At 36.8% G+C, this 17,678-nt stretch overlaps 1 protein-coding gene across 9 annotated transcripts in view; it reads left to right on the forward strand.

The window, feature by feature from the left end:
* The first annotated feature begins 4,297 nt into the window (after positions 1–4,297).
* The window catches only part of HERC4 (HECT and RLD domain containing E3 ubiquitin protein ligase 4), a 130,679-nt gene continuing 117,298 nt past the window's right edge, over positions 4,298–17,678 (forward strand). The window contains exons 1-2 of one of the 9 annotated variants that reach the window (XM_082424658.1): positions 4,298–4,726; positions 6,522–6,826. In XM_082424658.1, coding sequence (XP_082280784.1) covers positions 6,601–6,826 — 226 coding nt within the window. In that variant the 5' untranslated portion in view covers positions 4,298–4,726; positions 6,522–6,600. Of the gene's footprint in view, positions 4,743–6,521; positions 6,827–11,151; positions 11,239–11,342; positions 11,476–17,678 lie in introns of those variants that run through there. The other 8 variants (XM_082424651.1, XM_082424650.1, XM_082424652.1 and 5 more) reach the window with 8 other exon arrangements.

The following is a 17,678-nucleotide window of genomic DNA, read 5'->3' on the forward strand; positions in this document are numbered from 1 at the left end:
CATGGCCATGCAACTGCTTGATTGAAGGCTCCAACCTTGGAAAGCAAGGGTGTGTAAAATAAAATAAAATGGGCTTTTCCTGTTGTCCACTCAAGGTGGAATCTACAATTTGGTGGCAATAGGTGACAAATTCTTTCGGACAATACCATCCTGTCCTTTCTCACTTCCTTTTTTTTTTTTTTTTTTTGCCATTCCTCACGGCTTATGAGATCTTAGTTCCCTGACCAAGGATCGAACCTGGGCCCCCAGCAGTGGAAGCACAGAGTCCTAAACACTGAACCGCCAGAGAATTCCCCATCCTGTCCTTTCAAAGTTAATAATAAAAGGATTAACCTTGCCATACATATCATTTCCCCACAACTTATGTTGTGTTTAATTTTTGCTTTTAGAAATAATATAACAATAAATATCTTTGTTCACAGTTTTATTTGCCTGCCTTTTGTTTTTATCTCTCTCACTTACCAGAATTGGGAAAGAGGCACATAGTAGGTGCTTAATAAAGATTTGTTGAATGCACCTTGTATTTCCTTAGGACAGAGTCCAGAAGTGATATAATGTAGGTAAATAGTTCTGTGCAGTGTCTCACAATAATTATTGCTATTAATATGAACTATTGTTAAATGAAATTTACTGACTCTTGAAACATATTGCCAAATTTATTTATAAAAAGGTTGTAATAATTTACGTTGCCAGCACCATTAATTAATTCAATAAATAATTTTTGAGCACATGCTATAGGCCAGGAACTGTTCAAGGTATTAAGGAACAGAGCACTTAGGAAAACAGACAAAGTCCCTGCCTTTATGGAGTTTCCTTTCTAGTGAAAAAGACAAACATTTATATATCTACCTATATAATATATATTTATAGATTTTACATAATTATTTTATCTTTTAATTTTTTATAAATTTATTATTTTATTTTTGGCTGCGTTGGGTCTTCGTTGCTGTGCACAGGCTTTCTCTAGTTGCTTCGTTGTGGTGCGTGGGCTTCTCATTGCGGTGGCTTCTCTTGTTGCAGAGCACGGGCTCTGGGCGCGCAGGCTCAATAGTTGTGGTGCACGGGCTTAGTTGCTCTGCAGTATGTGGGATCTTCCCGGACCATGGCTCGAACCCGTGTCCCCTGCATTGGCAGGCGGATTCTTAACCACTGTGCCACCAGGAAGTCCCAACATAATCATTTTAAATTTATCTATATATAACATATGTAATATAATAAATATAATATTATACATTTATGTATTATACAATAAATATCAGGTAGTGATAACAGATATAAGCGAAAATAAAGCAGGATAAGTTATTGAGAGTGAGGGGCTAGTTTTTTGGATAGGGTGATCAGGGAAGACTGGGGAGGTGACATGAGCAGAGACTTGAATGAAGTCAGGTGGGGTACAGCACAAGCAGTATGGCTATATGGAAGGGAGCAGGGGAAAGAGTGGGACAGGATGAATAGCTAGTTTTAGTGGTCTCTCAACAGTCTGATCATTTTTTTAAATGAAAATAACACGATAGGTAAAAAATATTTTACTTCTGTTCTAAATAAAAATTATATCATTATTTGTGATATGGACTAACTACTAAGACTAACTACTTGTTAGTTCAGGAGAGATAATGTTAGCAATAATAAAGCTAACATTTACAAAATACTGGCCATGTTCAAGGCACTGTACATGTTACCTTATTAAATCCTCAAAACCCAGTGAGGTATGGATTATTAACTTCCCCCATTTATAGAAATTGTGACTGAGAAGTAATTTTCTGTAAAACAGACCATTAGTAAATGTCTATAGGTGTCTTTGGGAGGAGAGAAGGACAGAGGTCTGAGTGGCCTGTAGGCTCAGGCTCTGAATCCAGACAAACCAGCACCACAGGCCATACTCATCACCAATTACTCATGCTGCTTTTATACAACAAATTCACATTATCCTAATAAACTTCTGATGCTATACTTGTTTCACTTTTAAGGTAATCACAGGCTATTTTCTGAGATCTTGTATCACAGTTTCATAGATTTATAAGGTTAAAAGGAACATCTAGAAAAGTCTTTTCCACTTTCTACAAGCAAGACCTATATTTAAAAATATTCTAGAGAGAGATGCATCCATGTAGCAGAGATAGCTGTCCACTAATTCATGCTCTCTCTTCTATGGTATAAAGTAGTACCAGCGAACTCAGCAGGGGTTATGTTTCCCAGTCCCCTTGCATCTAGGGGTGTAGTAGTTCTTGTTAACATTATGTGTGCAGATGTGATATGTGGCACCTCCCACACAAAAGTTTTAAGAAGCTCCTGGTGCCCTCATCTCCCCAAGTTCCTGGAAATTAGTTTTGACTCATTAGGAACACCCACTTGGAATGTTAAAAAGGTAAAAAATACACTCTTATCATGTTAACACTCATATTTTAGTGTTTATTTGTTGCAGCATCGATTACATATCTTAAAGACCCAAATCCCATAACTTCCCCTTTAATGATATATTCTGAGGCATCAAGTCCTAAAGGTTAAAAGACAACAAAAGCCCTACAAGGGCAATGAAGCTATCAAAATAAGAATTAAGTATGTTTCATGGGCAACATCACCACTCCTAATATTGAAATTATGCTTTCTTTGCTTAAGTATCTTGTCATTTTTATTCTTATTTCTGTAATATACAGAAATAAGGTTGTGGGTTGAATTGGGTTGCCAAGAGGTGGTTGAAGTCCCAGCTTCCAGTGCCTGAGAATGTGACCTTATTGGGAAACAGGGTCTTTGTAGATGCAATCCAGTCAAAAAGAGGTCACAATGGATTAGGGCGGGTCTTTTTTTTTTTTTTTTTTTTTTTTTTTCACACACACACACTGTATTTTATTTTTACAAGAGATAAATAGACTGACACCAAGCATTGTACATGGATGACCACAACAAAAGCAACAATGATTGCAATTACCAAACATGAAACACACTCATACTATGTCATAATATTGACATTCAGTCCAGTAATCCTCCACTGTAACAGCTCCTTTACTTTGCAGTGAAAATTGATTTGTATATTCTTTGCCTCTGAGTCCTTGTGGGATTTTTTTTTTTTTAATTCAGAGAGAAAGTCACAAAAATTATACTCATCCTCATCAGTTCACTCAGTCCCATGTAATTAATTGTTTTTTTTCATCTTGATCTTTTGTTAGCACTTTTATGAGTTCATCAGTTTTTCATCAGAGTTCTGAAAAAGGGCGGGTCTTAATCTAATGACTAGTGTCCTTATAAGAGGGACATTTGGACACAGAAACACAGGGAAGAACACCATATGGAGATGGAGGCAGGGATTCGAGTGGTGCATCTACAAGCCAAAGAATGCCAAGGATTGTCAGCAGCCACCAGAAGCTAGGAGAGAAGTATGGAGAAGATTCTCTGAGACCCCAAGAGACAACCAATCCTGCTGCCTCTTTGATTTCAGATTTCTGGCCTCCATAACTGTGAGACAATAAATTTCTGTTGTTTCAAGCCATCCAATTTGTGGTATAGTGTTATGGCAGCCCTAAGAAACTAAAACCCATACATATTCTAGCACAAACACTTTCCAATCTGAAATATATTTTTCAGTGAGATAAAGAAACATGGCTTACTGTGGAATTCTTTCTAGGTTCTCAACATTCACTCTGAAGTCAAGGTACTAGAAAAGTCTGACATAAAATTTCAAGAGTGCCTTGTTTCAAGTTTTCCTCCTTGACTGGCCTAGGAAATCCGGAGTTTGTTTTTGTGAGGCAGGGACTCTAGCCATACACATTACTTAATTTTCTCTGAATGAAGGAGGCCCTGCGTTATAAGTTTATCTTCCAGGGAGAGTGCAGAAAGTGATGGCAGCCAACACTTTATCGGGAGCCTGAACTGGTGGTGTTGATATTTAATGACAGTAGGCTCCATCATTGCTGCAATACATCTGGCATCCTCAGAATAGCTCTAGTTGGGGCTAAGGGATAAAATAAAAGACTTCAACAACCTTTATATCCGTATTTGTGATGTTTTATCTGCTACTTCAAATTCTCCTTGGATAAAGGTGGAATAAAATAATAGAAACTGGAACCAATAAGCAAAAAGACAACCTAGCCAAAAAAGGAAGAGATTTCCTTCACTAAAAGGCCCTAGTGCACGCTGAAACGCTGTGACAAGACACACCAAACTCCTCCATTTGTCTCGCAAATTCCAACTTCTGTGCTTGGAATTTCTCTCTTACGGCTACGCAAAGCACCACGCTGCGCAGGCGCCCGGGTCCGTGTGCCCCGGGAGGATTCCGGCGCAGGCGCGCGGGCCGCGAAGTGGGCGGGCCCGCGCGCGTGCTCCGCGGTTCACTTCCGGCCGACGCCGACCCCGACCCCTCCCCCGCGTTGCCTCCTCCCCCTCTCCCTTCTCCCCAGTCTCTGCCCCAACTCTTCCCCGCCCCTAGCGCTCTCCGCCTCGCTCGCCTCCTGTCCTTCCCCTCCCGCTCCATCCGGGTTGCTGACGGCTGGCTCTGGGCTAGAGAGCAGTGGCGGCTGCTCTTCTCTGAGGAACCCGGTAAAGTTTCACAGGAGCCGAAGAGGTGAGCAGCGGAGCAGCTTCACCGACGCCGGAGGAGCTCTGGTGTTCGCAGCCACTGGCTTAAGGAGGAGGGTCCGGGAGCTGGAGACCTGTCTCAGCTGCTGCGCTGCCTCCCTCTTGCGGGAGGCGCCGCCCCCAGCCGCCCTGGGCTTCTCCTGCCTTGAGGGGCAGGGTGAGTCGTTGCCCCGGTGGGTTCGGGGGCGTGTGACGGCGTTAGGGAGGGGGCTGGGCGGATACAGGCCGGCCTGGCGCTGGGTGCTTTCTCAGCGTTTCCTCGGGCGGGGGGTGGGGGGGGGGCGGAACGAGGGCAGTGTCGGGCCCCCTGGCCCGGGGGCTGGAATGTCGCACCTCCCTGGGGAAGGGCCTCCCTGGGACAAGGGCCGCCGAGGTGCCGAGCCTCGTCCGCTGGCCTCTGCGGCTGCTGCGAGCGGACGGCTGCAGTAGTTGACTGGTCGGCCCGCGAGGTTGGGTGTGTGCCGATGATTTCTCTCTCCCGGTCCCCCTCAGCTGATCTCAGTGCATATTCAGGGAATGATGGGAATAAACTGCTTCTCTTTCCCCTACCTGTTGCTGGCGAGAGGACGCCTTTCCCATTACCCCTCTTTTTTAAAGAAAAGTATTGTTAAACCTCGTGCGTTGGAATTTGGGGTGTTGTCCTGTCCTCTCCTTAAAAAAACAAAACAAAAACCGGGAAGACAGTGCAGAACTCTCGGGAACTATCGGGTTCTGATGCCCCAAAAGAATGAAATCAAACTTTTCTTAATGGATGGGTCATGGATGGAATGAGACAGCTTCCGCACTTGCTAGCCCGCACTTAGGAAAGTTGGGTTTTGAAACTTCTTAGGTTCTGTGTAAGGAATGTGGGTACCTACACGGGAATAAGGCTGACTTCCTGTAATTGTGTTATTTAGTAACGCGATGTATCTAAAAATTTGTGTAGATTTAGATGAAGTGGACTCTTTGTTATCCGTGTCTATATAAGCGAAGAAATATTCAGTCACCGTACTGGAAAGTTCTACAGATTTCGCCACCATACTCTGTGTCCCAGTCCGCATTTCTATTCTTGAAAACTCGGCAGTGCCGAGAGTTATTTGCAGTTTTTTTTCCATCTTCAAATAATTATCTCAGGGGTATAGATAGATGTAGATCGCCTTGGGGAGATATTTTTCAGTCATGGTTCCCACCCGAAATAGAAAATGTTGAATTTTGGGGGAGAGTCTTGATCTTTAAACTGCATACTTTTGTATTATAATTGGGTACACTGATTTAGTTTTTAAGTTAAATTAGTAGTGAGGTCAGAGTGTTAATATTTTGATTTGTAAAGTATGATCTTTGGAGGTGATTTTCTTAAGGTCAAAGCTTAACTAGAGAACTGTAATTTTATCTGGGGCCTGTTAGTTGGAAGAGTCTTTTAAGTTGTGGGAAACTCAAAGTTTCCATTATTGGCTTTATTTCTAGTACAGATAAGAACTTCAGTTTTCTGTTAATGTGGAGGTAGGTGTTAGAAAGTCTAATTATTCTGTGACTGGAGGGAGATTGCAAGGTTTTATGTTTCTGTAGTTGGCTAAATTTTTCAGAGTATATATCTGATTTGGGGTGCAGTGGATAGATGTCATATTTCTTGCTCCCACTGAAATTATTCAAAGCAAAAAGGAAAAAAAAGATTAACTTCATCAGGATACTTAATATTTCAATTTGATTAGTCTATTATGAGGCAACAGAAAGTCAAAACTAGTTAATATTTAGATTTTGCAAAGAATCATGGGGAGTGATGTATTTTTCCTAAACATTTCTGTATGATAATTTAAAAAATAACAACTGATTGGTTTTTGAGATTGAATGGTACTTCTGTAACACATTATAAATTTCATGTTTACTACATAGTGATTATTGTAGCCTAGCACTTGAAAGAGCAGTTATACATTGTTTCCTTTGAAGTCATATTAACTTTTTTTCTATCTTCTCAGACATAGGGATACCTCCAACTTGCCAGTGTTTCAGAAGGGAGTGTTTTATTGAAACTGGAAGACCAAAAGAATTACAAACATGTTGTGCTGGGGAAATGCATCTTTTGGACAGCTAGGTTTGGGTGGAATTGATGAAGAAATTGTACTAGAGCCCAGAAAAAGTGACTTTTTTATAAATAAAAAGGTTCGAGATGTAGGATGTGGACTCAGACATACTGTATTTGTTCTGGATGATGGAACAGTATACACATGTGGATGTAATGATCTAGGGCAGCTAGGTCATGAAAAATCCAGAAAGAAACCAGGTAAGTTGAAAGTTTTTTGTTTGCTATTTCTAATAATTATATCATTTAAGTTTGAAATGTCAAACAATTTCTCTAGTCCTAAACCCATGTTTTCTTTTTATCAAGCTTTAAAAGCAAACCAGGCATTAAATAGATCCTTTGCAGTTCGCATGCTTCTAAGTACTTTAATTATTTTGTGGTTTCTTTTTTTAACTACTGCTATTATAAACCCTTATTGTATGAAGCTGTGGTTTCAGAACATAATTATGGTGATGTAAAACAATAGCGAAAACCACCCTGCAGTGTATAGATCTTCTTTGGTACTAAGTATATTGGTATAGAATATACAGTATGTAGGTCCTCTTTTATCAGTACTGTTCAGCCACCCTGGGCAGATTTTATTTTTTATCTTCTTATTTTTTTTTTCTGGGCAGATTTTAAATGCATAATTTACTGTGTTGTGTTCCATATATCAGAAAGGGGGAAAATTAAGATGAAAGCTTTTTACTTTCACTTACTTGCCAAAAATATAATCCTAATTATTCTCTTGTTCTTCCTATTATATTTTAAATACATGATTTCATTTAGTTTGAAATATCTTTTATTTCCCTAGTATCTTACTTTCAAGTAATAACACTAGCTATTAAAAGTTTTGTGTCTATGAGATGTCCTGATTATGTAGTAGCCATCCGAACCAAATTTAAAATAATTTGTAGGGTAATGAGAATTTTGAGGAATTTGGTCACATTTCATGTTCTGTTTTCCTGGATATACATATTTTAAAGTCAAATATTACCACACTTAGAAAAATTGTTATGTGAATTTCACTTTCAGTTGTGTTAACTAAAAGTTAATTCTTAAGATGGTAAATTCAGGTAAGATTACAGCTGTACTGATTTACAGTTTCTTTTAAGTTTAACAATAATGGCACCTCAGTATTTTCTGTGGCAGTTATCTTTCTTTACCACGTCATTATTTAAGTGGTTTCTATTGTTAGGCTACTTTTGAGGGGTTAATGTAAGTATAAGATATTAAGGTATTAAATTAAGGTATGTTACTCTTTTTTCATACCATCTCACCACCATGCCCAACCTCACTTTTCTAACTTGTAAATTATGGTGTAGTTTTCATCCTTCCTTGATAGGGTTTTAATCTCTTTTCTTCTGCCTTGATTTGTAATTTAATTTTTTTGGATGAATAGTAGTGATGCTTAATACAGTAGGTTTAATTATTGTGAAACTCAAGGTAAATGGTAGTTTTCTTGTACTCTACCTCATGAAGAATATTCTATGGAATCTTATCAGATTTTCATAATCTTAGGCATTGAGGTTGTCATGTTGTTAGACATGAATGGTAATTTATTGATATGTATTTGTTATCACTGCTTCAGAGGCAGATGGATCCTTTACCTTTTTTGCTTAGCCTGGAATGCTGCCTCAGGTTGAGATTTTCATGGTATTGGGGCTGTTACTATTCTTATACTTAACATGCCCCACAGAAATAACTGAACATATCTCTGTATTGCTTTAGTAATTTGTCAGAGGCTTCAGGGCAAGTAGAAAGTACAAAGCTAGCACAAAGAAATTGCCAATATAGTTATTGAAATTTACTAAGATTTACATTTTTTAAATGTTATTAAACATCTGTTCTGTGTCCAACACAAGGGTGGTAGACACTGTGCACTAATAGTATAATGATTATTATAGTGCCTGGAACAGCTTTTAACCCTATAGGTGAGGTTCTGAGAAACTTAACTAGCCAGAAGAGGCTTCTTTGTGGTCATGCTGACACTGTGATGATTACGTTGTGACATTTATATCACTCTGTTGATTCATCCTGGAAACAATATTTGGCGATATAAAGTTGGGAGGGTGGGTTTACCTAATTTTTGATACCTCTTTAGGATTGCCTTGTTGTCCAGAGTACATCACAGTCTATGGAATAGAAAAATGAAAGGCATAAACTTTGTCTGAAAAATTTAGAGCCTGGATTGGGCATTAAGGCATATGTAAATGAAATAACTAGAGAGAATTGAAATTTGACATGATGTGGTATGTATTTTGAGACTGGGAAGTTTAAATGATGGGAAATGTCATTGTGGGATAGAATTGAAGATTTCTGGGAGAAATTGAAGCCTTAAGTTTAATTCAATGATTCGTCACATAAATAGCCAGAAGAAAATAAATCTAGAGCTGAAATAGCTTTATGGAAGAGAATCCTTATCCTGAGAAAAACTTTTTATTGCTAGAAGTCCAGATTCAATGATGTATTGAAGTGTACCTAGTTAAAGAGGTAGGAAAAAGTAAAAGTTCAAAGGGAGGTAGTTGCTCTGATAGGAACTTAATCTTTTAACCTCAGTTTTGATTTAAGGGGATTGAGTGGAAAATGTAATAATGTTTTTAACCAAAATTATTTCCCTTTGGAATAATTCCTTAATGATTTAAATATACTCCTTTTCTAGCCTTTTTTTTTTTTTTTAATTTGTGAGTTTGAGGAATGAATTAGAAGATACAGAGTTCTCATTTAATTGCTTTTGAAGTCTTTGGGTAACAGAATGAGTCTGGTTGAATTTTAGGACCATGTAATAAACATAGTTCACCTCATCAGAGCTTTAAACTTGTGTCATGAAGAAAGCAAACAGAAAGCTAAGAATTGTTTTCTTATAGAGATTGGCTTTATAAGCATACTGAATATTAAGGAGTAGAGGAGAAAGAGGTCGCCTCATTCATTAAGGATAAGCTATTCTTGAGAGTCATGGTAACCTACTGGAGGACTCAGCCTTACGGTGTAGTAAATAGATTTGACCTATGGCCTGTTGGGAGAAGTTTCCATTCTGGACATTCTAGTAACCACATGGGAAGATTTCACTCATTTCCTTTATTATACCAAGAGTGCAGATTACGTCCATGTTCATCTCCGTTCTCTTGTATATGTATAATCCTTGCTGTCACTACTAGCTCTTTCTGAACTATTTCCAGAGAAGTGAACATCTATTTCACTTTCATGTATGTATTTTTCCTTCATAGGAATTTTTTTAAACCTTTTAAAATCTAGAGGCTCTCAATTTTTTCCTTAATTCGTAGCTAACAGGTAAATAGTATATTTAATCTTCAAAGTGCTAGGTTAGTCCACCTAAATAAACTGTTAGTTTTATTTTTGTACTTCCAAATTTGCTTCTGGAAATTTTAAGATAACATTTAGAAAGTGTACTTCTCTTAATAAGATTATTTACTCACTGTGTAGCCAGCCATAGGTAAAATTTGGTGTCCATGGACCTAAATATATGTTTTACACACCTGTTTCCATTTGTTTTGTGTTAGAAACAGTGCTAAACTATTTTATGTCCATAATTTGCAAATAATGTGATACAGTTTGTTAAAAATGACTGTTTTAATAGCATTTTATGGTGTACAAAGTTCTTTTGAATAGATTATGTATCTTATTTAATCCTCACAACAGTCTTGCTTGTTAGCTAGGGCAGGTGTTATGGTCCCTCTTTTTCATATGAGGAAACTGAAGTTAAAAGAGCTTAACCACTAGAGTAGCAAATATTAAGAGAACACTCTAAACCCTGTGGTTTTATCTTTTTCCCACAAAGTTTTGCCCCTGCCATATTTAGAAGGTAGAGGAATATTTATTCAAGGAGGAAACTAGTTTACGTCATTATTTTAATGTAATTCTGAGGGTTTAAAAAACTCTTAAAAATTACTATTTTATGACTAAACGTATACAATGATGACATCATATTTTTTAAATCCCTCCCCAGTCCCTTCCCTGTGCATAAATTCAAAGAGAAGCCATTTTAGGAACCGTGTAAGAAGGTTGAGAATTCTAGTTTCAGATGTAATATTGTATCAACACAAACTAAAAATCAAATATATATGTTTTATTCTTGAACTGAAGACTGACTTCATTGCAAAGCCAGTAATAGATAAAGTTTTGAATAGTATGATAAAATTTTTTGTAGCTTGTGCTCAACTCTTCTACTGAAGATAAAAATATTATGAGCATTGATTCTTTCTTTTGTGGCCCAAAATGGTAATTTCTACTGTTGATCATTCCAATAAAAACATTTTGGTCATATAGCAGTAATTTGCTTGCCTTTCTTGCTTCTTCATTTTCTGACCTGCTCTCTCTGTTCATAAAACATAAATCTATAAATGAACTCCTTAAAATATAGTTGAAATTTAAAAAGCAGTATAGCAAAATAAATGTATATATATTATATATATTATTCATATAAGAGTGGATTAAAAAATTCAGATAATCCCATATATTTCTTAATGAACCAAAGAAGCTCATTATGTTTTATAACTCCTAATTTTCATAATACCTTTTAAGGAAGAGAAGGATGTGGATGATATGAAGACTTGAAAAAATAATTACTTGGTTCAGGAATGGAGGCTTGCTTTGGATGCTTTACTTTGAGAAAGGTTAGTGTCCAAGAATCACAGTGTCGAGGGTAGGGAAAAAAAATCATAATGCAAACAGATGACTACTGTTAGAGAGATGTATAATAATACTTTACTTTGTGTAGGACCCTACATCTGAGGAATTTCAAGAGCATTACACAATAACTCATGGTTCCTTTCAAAATGCTTGTGACACAATTTGCAAGAATTATCCTCATCTTAGGGGATAAATTTACGGAGAAATGGCAGCACAAGTTGGTAAGTAACTTGTCAAAACAGCAGGTGACTGGTGAACAGCTATAAATTTAATCTGAAAATTTAAGTCTACCAGTCTCCTACCTTATTCACTAAATTGTGCTTATGTTTAGAATTATTTACAGTAGTATCTTCTATTTGAGGCAGATCAAATACTAATGCAAAGATTGTTTTTTTGCCATTCTATTGATGGCCTATTGAAATGAATCATTATTTTATCAAGATGCTTGCATTGTGATACCACTTTGGTATTTCATTATAACCTTGTGTGGTATGAAGAATATTTAAACAAAGGAACAAAAACTTACTGTGGTAACACACAGTCTTCTTTCCTCTGTTATATATCATATTCTCTATCCCTTTGTTGTCTAATGCTGTGCTGTGCTACTATCCAAGGTCCATAGTAACTGCCAGTCACAACTAATTTGGTGGCTAACATTGGAATTTGGATTAATTATGTTGTATCAAGTCTGCCATGTATCTCTCTGTAGGATGCATTGGTTTGGTGAATGCTTTATAAAACCATTAACCCACAGAGAAGCAATGATAGTAGTAGATGCCTAATCTGAACAGTCTAACAAATAGAGCCTTCTTTAATTGATTTGGAACCAATGATTTTCTCTTTGTGTTTGATATGTTAGTGTTTTTATCTGATTGGAAGTGAGCCACATATGTTCCTTGAAAGAACAGGAGTATGGAAAGTTTCACAGTTTGAGCAGTTACTCAGGATTCTTGTTACAGATGATAGCCAAGATGGTCTAGGTTCTATCACCTTAGGATAAGTACAGTCGTCTCTCAGAATCTGTGGAGGATTGGTTCCAGGACCCTCGAAGATACCAAAATCCATGGATGCTCAAGTCCCTTATATAAAATGGCATAGTATTTGCATATAACCTACACATATATTTTAAATCATTTCTAGATTACTTGTAATACCTAATACAATGTAAATAGCTATAAGTACAATGTAAATGATATGTAAATAGCTGCTGGCATGGGAAATTCAAGTTTTGCTTTTTGGAAATTTCTGGAATTTTTTTTTTTTTTTTTCCCCAAATACAGTTGACCTTTGAACAACATGGGTGTTAGGGGTACTGATCTCCCATGCAAGTGAAAGGCTCCATACTGCTATCTTTGCCTTAAAAACAAAGGGATTGAAAGTGACTCACCCAAGGGCAAGAAGCTGAAACAGTTTGGATAGAATCAGAACTCAAACCCTAGTTTTATATTACACATTTTGTGATCTCTGAGCATAAACTTTCCCTTACACAAAGATCTGTAAAATGAAAATACAGGCATTATATTTATTGAAGTAAACTGATGTGTAAGTGGATCCTTGCAGTTCAAACCCATCTTGTTCAAGGGTCAGCTGTATTTTCCATCCACGTGTTGGTTGAATGCTGAGATGCGGAACTCACGGATAAGGAGGGCCGACTGTATTCTTTGGGTTGCATGTCCCCGATATGTCATATGAGTGTAGCACTGTTGTTAAAGCTCATTTCTCACAAACCCCATGTATTTTTAAAATTGCTTTGAAGAAATAAATCAAGTCTCACTTCATAGATATTAAGATTTCCTAGGCGGTAAGGCATATCAGGTACTTGGGATACATATTAAAACTAATAGAGAAAATGTATTCAGCCATTGTTATAGGGTTTCTTTGGACTAGGATTGTGTTAAGTGAGTAGAAAAGTGGGAAACATTAATAAAGAATCCATATTAAAAAGTCCATGGTTTATCTTGTTTCAGCTTCTATGGCTTTTTTTTTTTCCCCATGCTGATGGAACTTAAAAGGCAGTAATTATTTTTATATCTTAATGAATTGTTGTGATTACTTTACATGCTAGAAAAATCTGTGCTGTGTACAGTTGTATTACTGGAGTTAATTTTGTTAAAAGGGAAATTTCTTGAATTTTGGTGGCTTTCTTTAAACCATAATATTTTATTTACCTGGAATTACTCTTTTTTCTTCAGTTCTAGTATGGCAGAATTTTATTTTAGCTTTTCTTGGCCATAAGGAAAACATTCTGTAATTCTTTAGTAATGTGTTTTTCACGTTATTTTAAAATACCTTATTTCTTTATTAATATCTAAGTTTAGTTTCATTTTATTCCTTTGCTGGGTGTCATACTATTCTGAAATAACACATTTTTAGTTTTTCATAGTTTTATTACATATTCTTTTTTTAAAACTTATTTATTTTTATTTTTGGCTACGTTGGGTCTTCGTTTCTGCATGAGGGCTTTCTTTAGCTGCGGTGAGTGGGGGCTACTCTTCGTTGCAGTGCACGGGCTTCTCATTGTGGTGGCTTCTGTTGCTGTGGAGCACAGGCTCTAGGCACACGGACTTCAGTAGTTGTGGCTTGGGGGCTCTAGAGCGCAGGCTCAGTAGTTGTGGCACACGGGCTTAGTTGCTCCACGACATGTGAAATCTTCCCAGACCAGGGCTTGAACCCGTGTCCCCTGCATTGGCAGGCGGATTCTTAACCACTGCGCCACCAGGGAAGTCCCTTATTACATATTCTTGGGAGGGGAATCAGGAAATATAGGGAAAATAAAAATCAACCATAATGCCATCATGCACAGATAAATACTGCTGTCATTTGACAGTTTTTCTATACTCATATATGTTTCTGATTATGGACTGGGAATATGTTCTTCTTTCTCAACTTTTTTTTTCAGTAATAATTGAATAACACTTTAGTAAATATTTCCCCATGGTTTTAAAATACTGTTTAGGGATATTTTAATGATTATTTAACCTTTCATCATTAAAAAAAAATTATTTATTTTATTTGTATTTGCTGCATTGGGTCTCCGTTGCTGCACCCGGGCGTTCTCTAGTTGCAGCAAGCGGGGGCTACTCTTCGTTGCAGTGCGCGGACTTCTCGTTGCGGTGGCTTCTCTTGTTGTGGAGCACGGGCTCTAGGCGGGCGGGCTTCAGTAGTTGTGGCGCGTGGGCTCTAGAGCGCAGGCTCAGTAGTTGTGGCTCGTGGGCTCTAGAGCGCAGGCTCAGTAGTTATGGCTTGCGGGCTCTAGAGTGCTGGCTCAGTAGTTGTGGCACATGGGCTTTGTTGCTCCGCGGCATGTGGGATCTTCCTGGACCAGGGCTCGAGCCTGTGTCCCCTGCATTGGCAGGCAGATTCTTAACCACTGCGCCACCAGGGAAGTCCCCAAGGAAACAAAGGTTTTGAAATCATACGATGCAGTCACATAGAAGTTCTTGATTTCACTAATAGCTGAAATAATTGTAACTATAAATTGTATATGTGCTGGTATGTAGGCAAGAGCCCCTGGGAAATGTGCCCTCTGAGAGAATGATGTTGCTTCTGTGAAAGAGAAATGAAAGTGAGGAAGGGATAGGGTAAGGCTAAAAGAGACCCTAAGGAGCAGAATTAGGAGTTTCTGAAGACAATTGGAGGAAAGTTTAGGTGCTTTACCTATAAGTTCTAGAATCTAAAAAATAAAACAAACTAGTGAAGATAACAAAAAAGAAACAGAGATACAGAGCACAAACTAGTGGTTACAGGTGAGGAGAGGGAAGGAAGGAGGGGCAAGATAGGGGTAGGGAATTAAGAGGCACTACTATGTATTAAGTAAATAAGCTACAAGGATATATTGCGCAGCACAGGGAATGTAGCCAATATTTTATAACTATAAATGGAGTATAATCTTTAAAAATTGTGAATCACTATGTTGTACACTTGAAACTTAGATAATATTGTAAATCAACTACACCTCAATTAAAAAACAAAACTTAGTGGAAAGGAGATTCAATTAGATGTCAACAATCAAAGCAAAGGCAGCATTTACAATACCAAGAAAAAGACAAAATGACTTAGGCATAACCTAAGAAATGTGTGAGACATAATATGAAGAAGACTTGAAAGCACATATGAGGGATAGAAAAAACTTGAAAAATTGAAACCACATTTGTGGGTAGGAATACTCAACCTACATAGACCTGTCAGTTTCTCTAAAATTAATATCAGTTTGATATGATCCTAATAAAAATAGCAAGTGTTTCCCCCCCCCCCCAAGGAACTCGACAAATGGATTCTCTAGTTCATATGGAAAAAAATAAACCAATGTAGCCAGGAAAACTCTGAAAAACGAGAGCGAAATATATATATATATAAATAGATAGTAACATATTTTAATTTTAAAGCCTTGGTAGTTAAAACTGCCCCACAAATAAACATATTAAATAAAATAGAATAGAAAGACCAGACATAAACTTATAATCAACGGAGAAAAAAATTCAAGTGAGGGATAGTCAATAAATGATCTTGGTATAAGTAGGAGCATCATCTAGGGAATAAAAAAGTTGGATTAATACCTCATGCCATGTATGTATTGGATAAATTCCAAATGAATCACATATTTAAATGTAAAGGCTACAATGATAAATGTGCTCAAAGAAAACATGGACTAATTTTTTAAAAATTATTTTGGAGTCAGGAAATCCTTTCTGAATTGTGAAAAGATAAAGTAGACTGCATGGAAGTAAAAATAATTTTGCTATGTAGAAGTCACTGTAAAAGTTAAAAGACAAATAGGAAATATTTATGAATTTTAGTATTTATATTGAAATCAAAATGCAAGTCTCCGAGATATAAAGCACTCCTAGAAATTGATGAGATAAGGAGAAGACAGTAGCAAAATGGGCAAAGGATAGGAAGAGGCACTTCACAGAAAAGGAAATACAAATGACTTTTAAACAGTGAATACTCTTCAGACTCATTCATACTAAGAGAAATGCAGAAGACTGTGTATGACTGGGGTACTATCTCTGTATAGTGAGGCTGTCAGTAAATAAGTGTTCATAGGTTGTTAGTGTAAATTGATAAACCCTTATGAGGGTTATTTTGCCAGCATATATCAGAATTACAAATGCACAAACCCTTTCTCCAAGAAGTCCCAAGAGTATAGCTCTTGATTTGATAGCTATGTTTGTACATATACAAAATGAGTGTTACTGCAACATTGTTTATAATAGAAAATATTAGAAACAATCTTATGACAGTCTGTTGGGAACTGGTAAAATAATTCAGTCAGTGTAATGCTATATAGTTATGAAGAGAATGAAGGAGTTTTTTGCATATTAATATAGAAAGAGCTCTAAGATAAATTAAGTAAAAAGAGCAAGGTGTAGAACATTGTGTATAAAGCTGTATTTTGGATTAAAAAAAGACAAATATACATTTGTATTCGCTTATAGACATATTAAGAAAAACCCTGGAAGAATATATCCAACTAATAATGGTATTTATTCTTGGTGCAGAGGTAAGATGAGGGGTGAGACCTAGACTGGTAGAAGACATGGATGATAGACACAGATTTTTCCCTACATGTATTTAAAATAAAATGTAGACATATTATCTGTTAATTTTTTAAAAATAAAAGGGTAGGCTCTGGAATTAGAGTGCTTGGATACAAATCCTGGCTCTTTCACTTCTTAGCTATGTTATCTTGGGCACATAGCTTAGTCTCTGTGTTAAGTATTCTTTTCTGTAAAATTAGGATAATCATGCCAAGGGTGGTTGTAAGGGATTAAGTGAGATATCACATGAAGTGCAAAGAACAATGCCTGGCATGTGGTAAGTGCTCAATAAATGTTTTCTTAAAAGAAAAAAGCCATTAATGTTAGTGTGAGAATGTAATTTTAGGTAAGCCTTACACTGAAGTGGCTATATGCTGTTTCTATATGTTCCTTGAGATAGACAATACATATCTTTTCATTTACAACTGAAATTCAGGCATTTATTCAACAGAGGATGTCTACTTTGTCCTAGACATTGTGCTAACCATGAAAGTACTTCTTTATATTTAGTCTTCAGTTACCTTGTTGGAGCTCATATTCAAAAATTACACCAAAATTTCCCAAAAATGTATGTTTGTTTTGTTTAGAGGTAATGTTATATCAGAGCAAGATATAAAATAAATTCAATTCCTTTACTGTTAGACTCTAAAGATATAGTAATAACAGAAAAAACATAGATGCCTTTTTTGTTCTTGTGAGAAGCACATAAATGATGGGAGTTAGATTCATCGTTTATTTTCAAAAGTTTATTTACTGAAGAGTAATTAATTAGAACATTTCTTGATCCATTCAGGATGCTACAACAAAATTACTATAGTCTGGGTGGTTTAAGCAACAAACCTGTATTTCTCTCGGTTTTTGAGGCTGGGGAATCCAAGATCAAG

The sequence above is a fragment of the Balaenoptera physalus genome (genome assembly GCF_965194825.1).
Source record: "Balaenoptera physalus genome assembly, chromosome: 14".
Taxonomy (NCBI): Eukaryota; Metazoa; Chordata; class Mammalia; order Artiodactyla; family Balaenopteridae; genus Balaenoptera; species Balaenoptera physalus.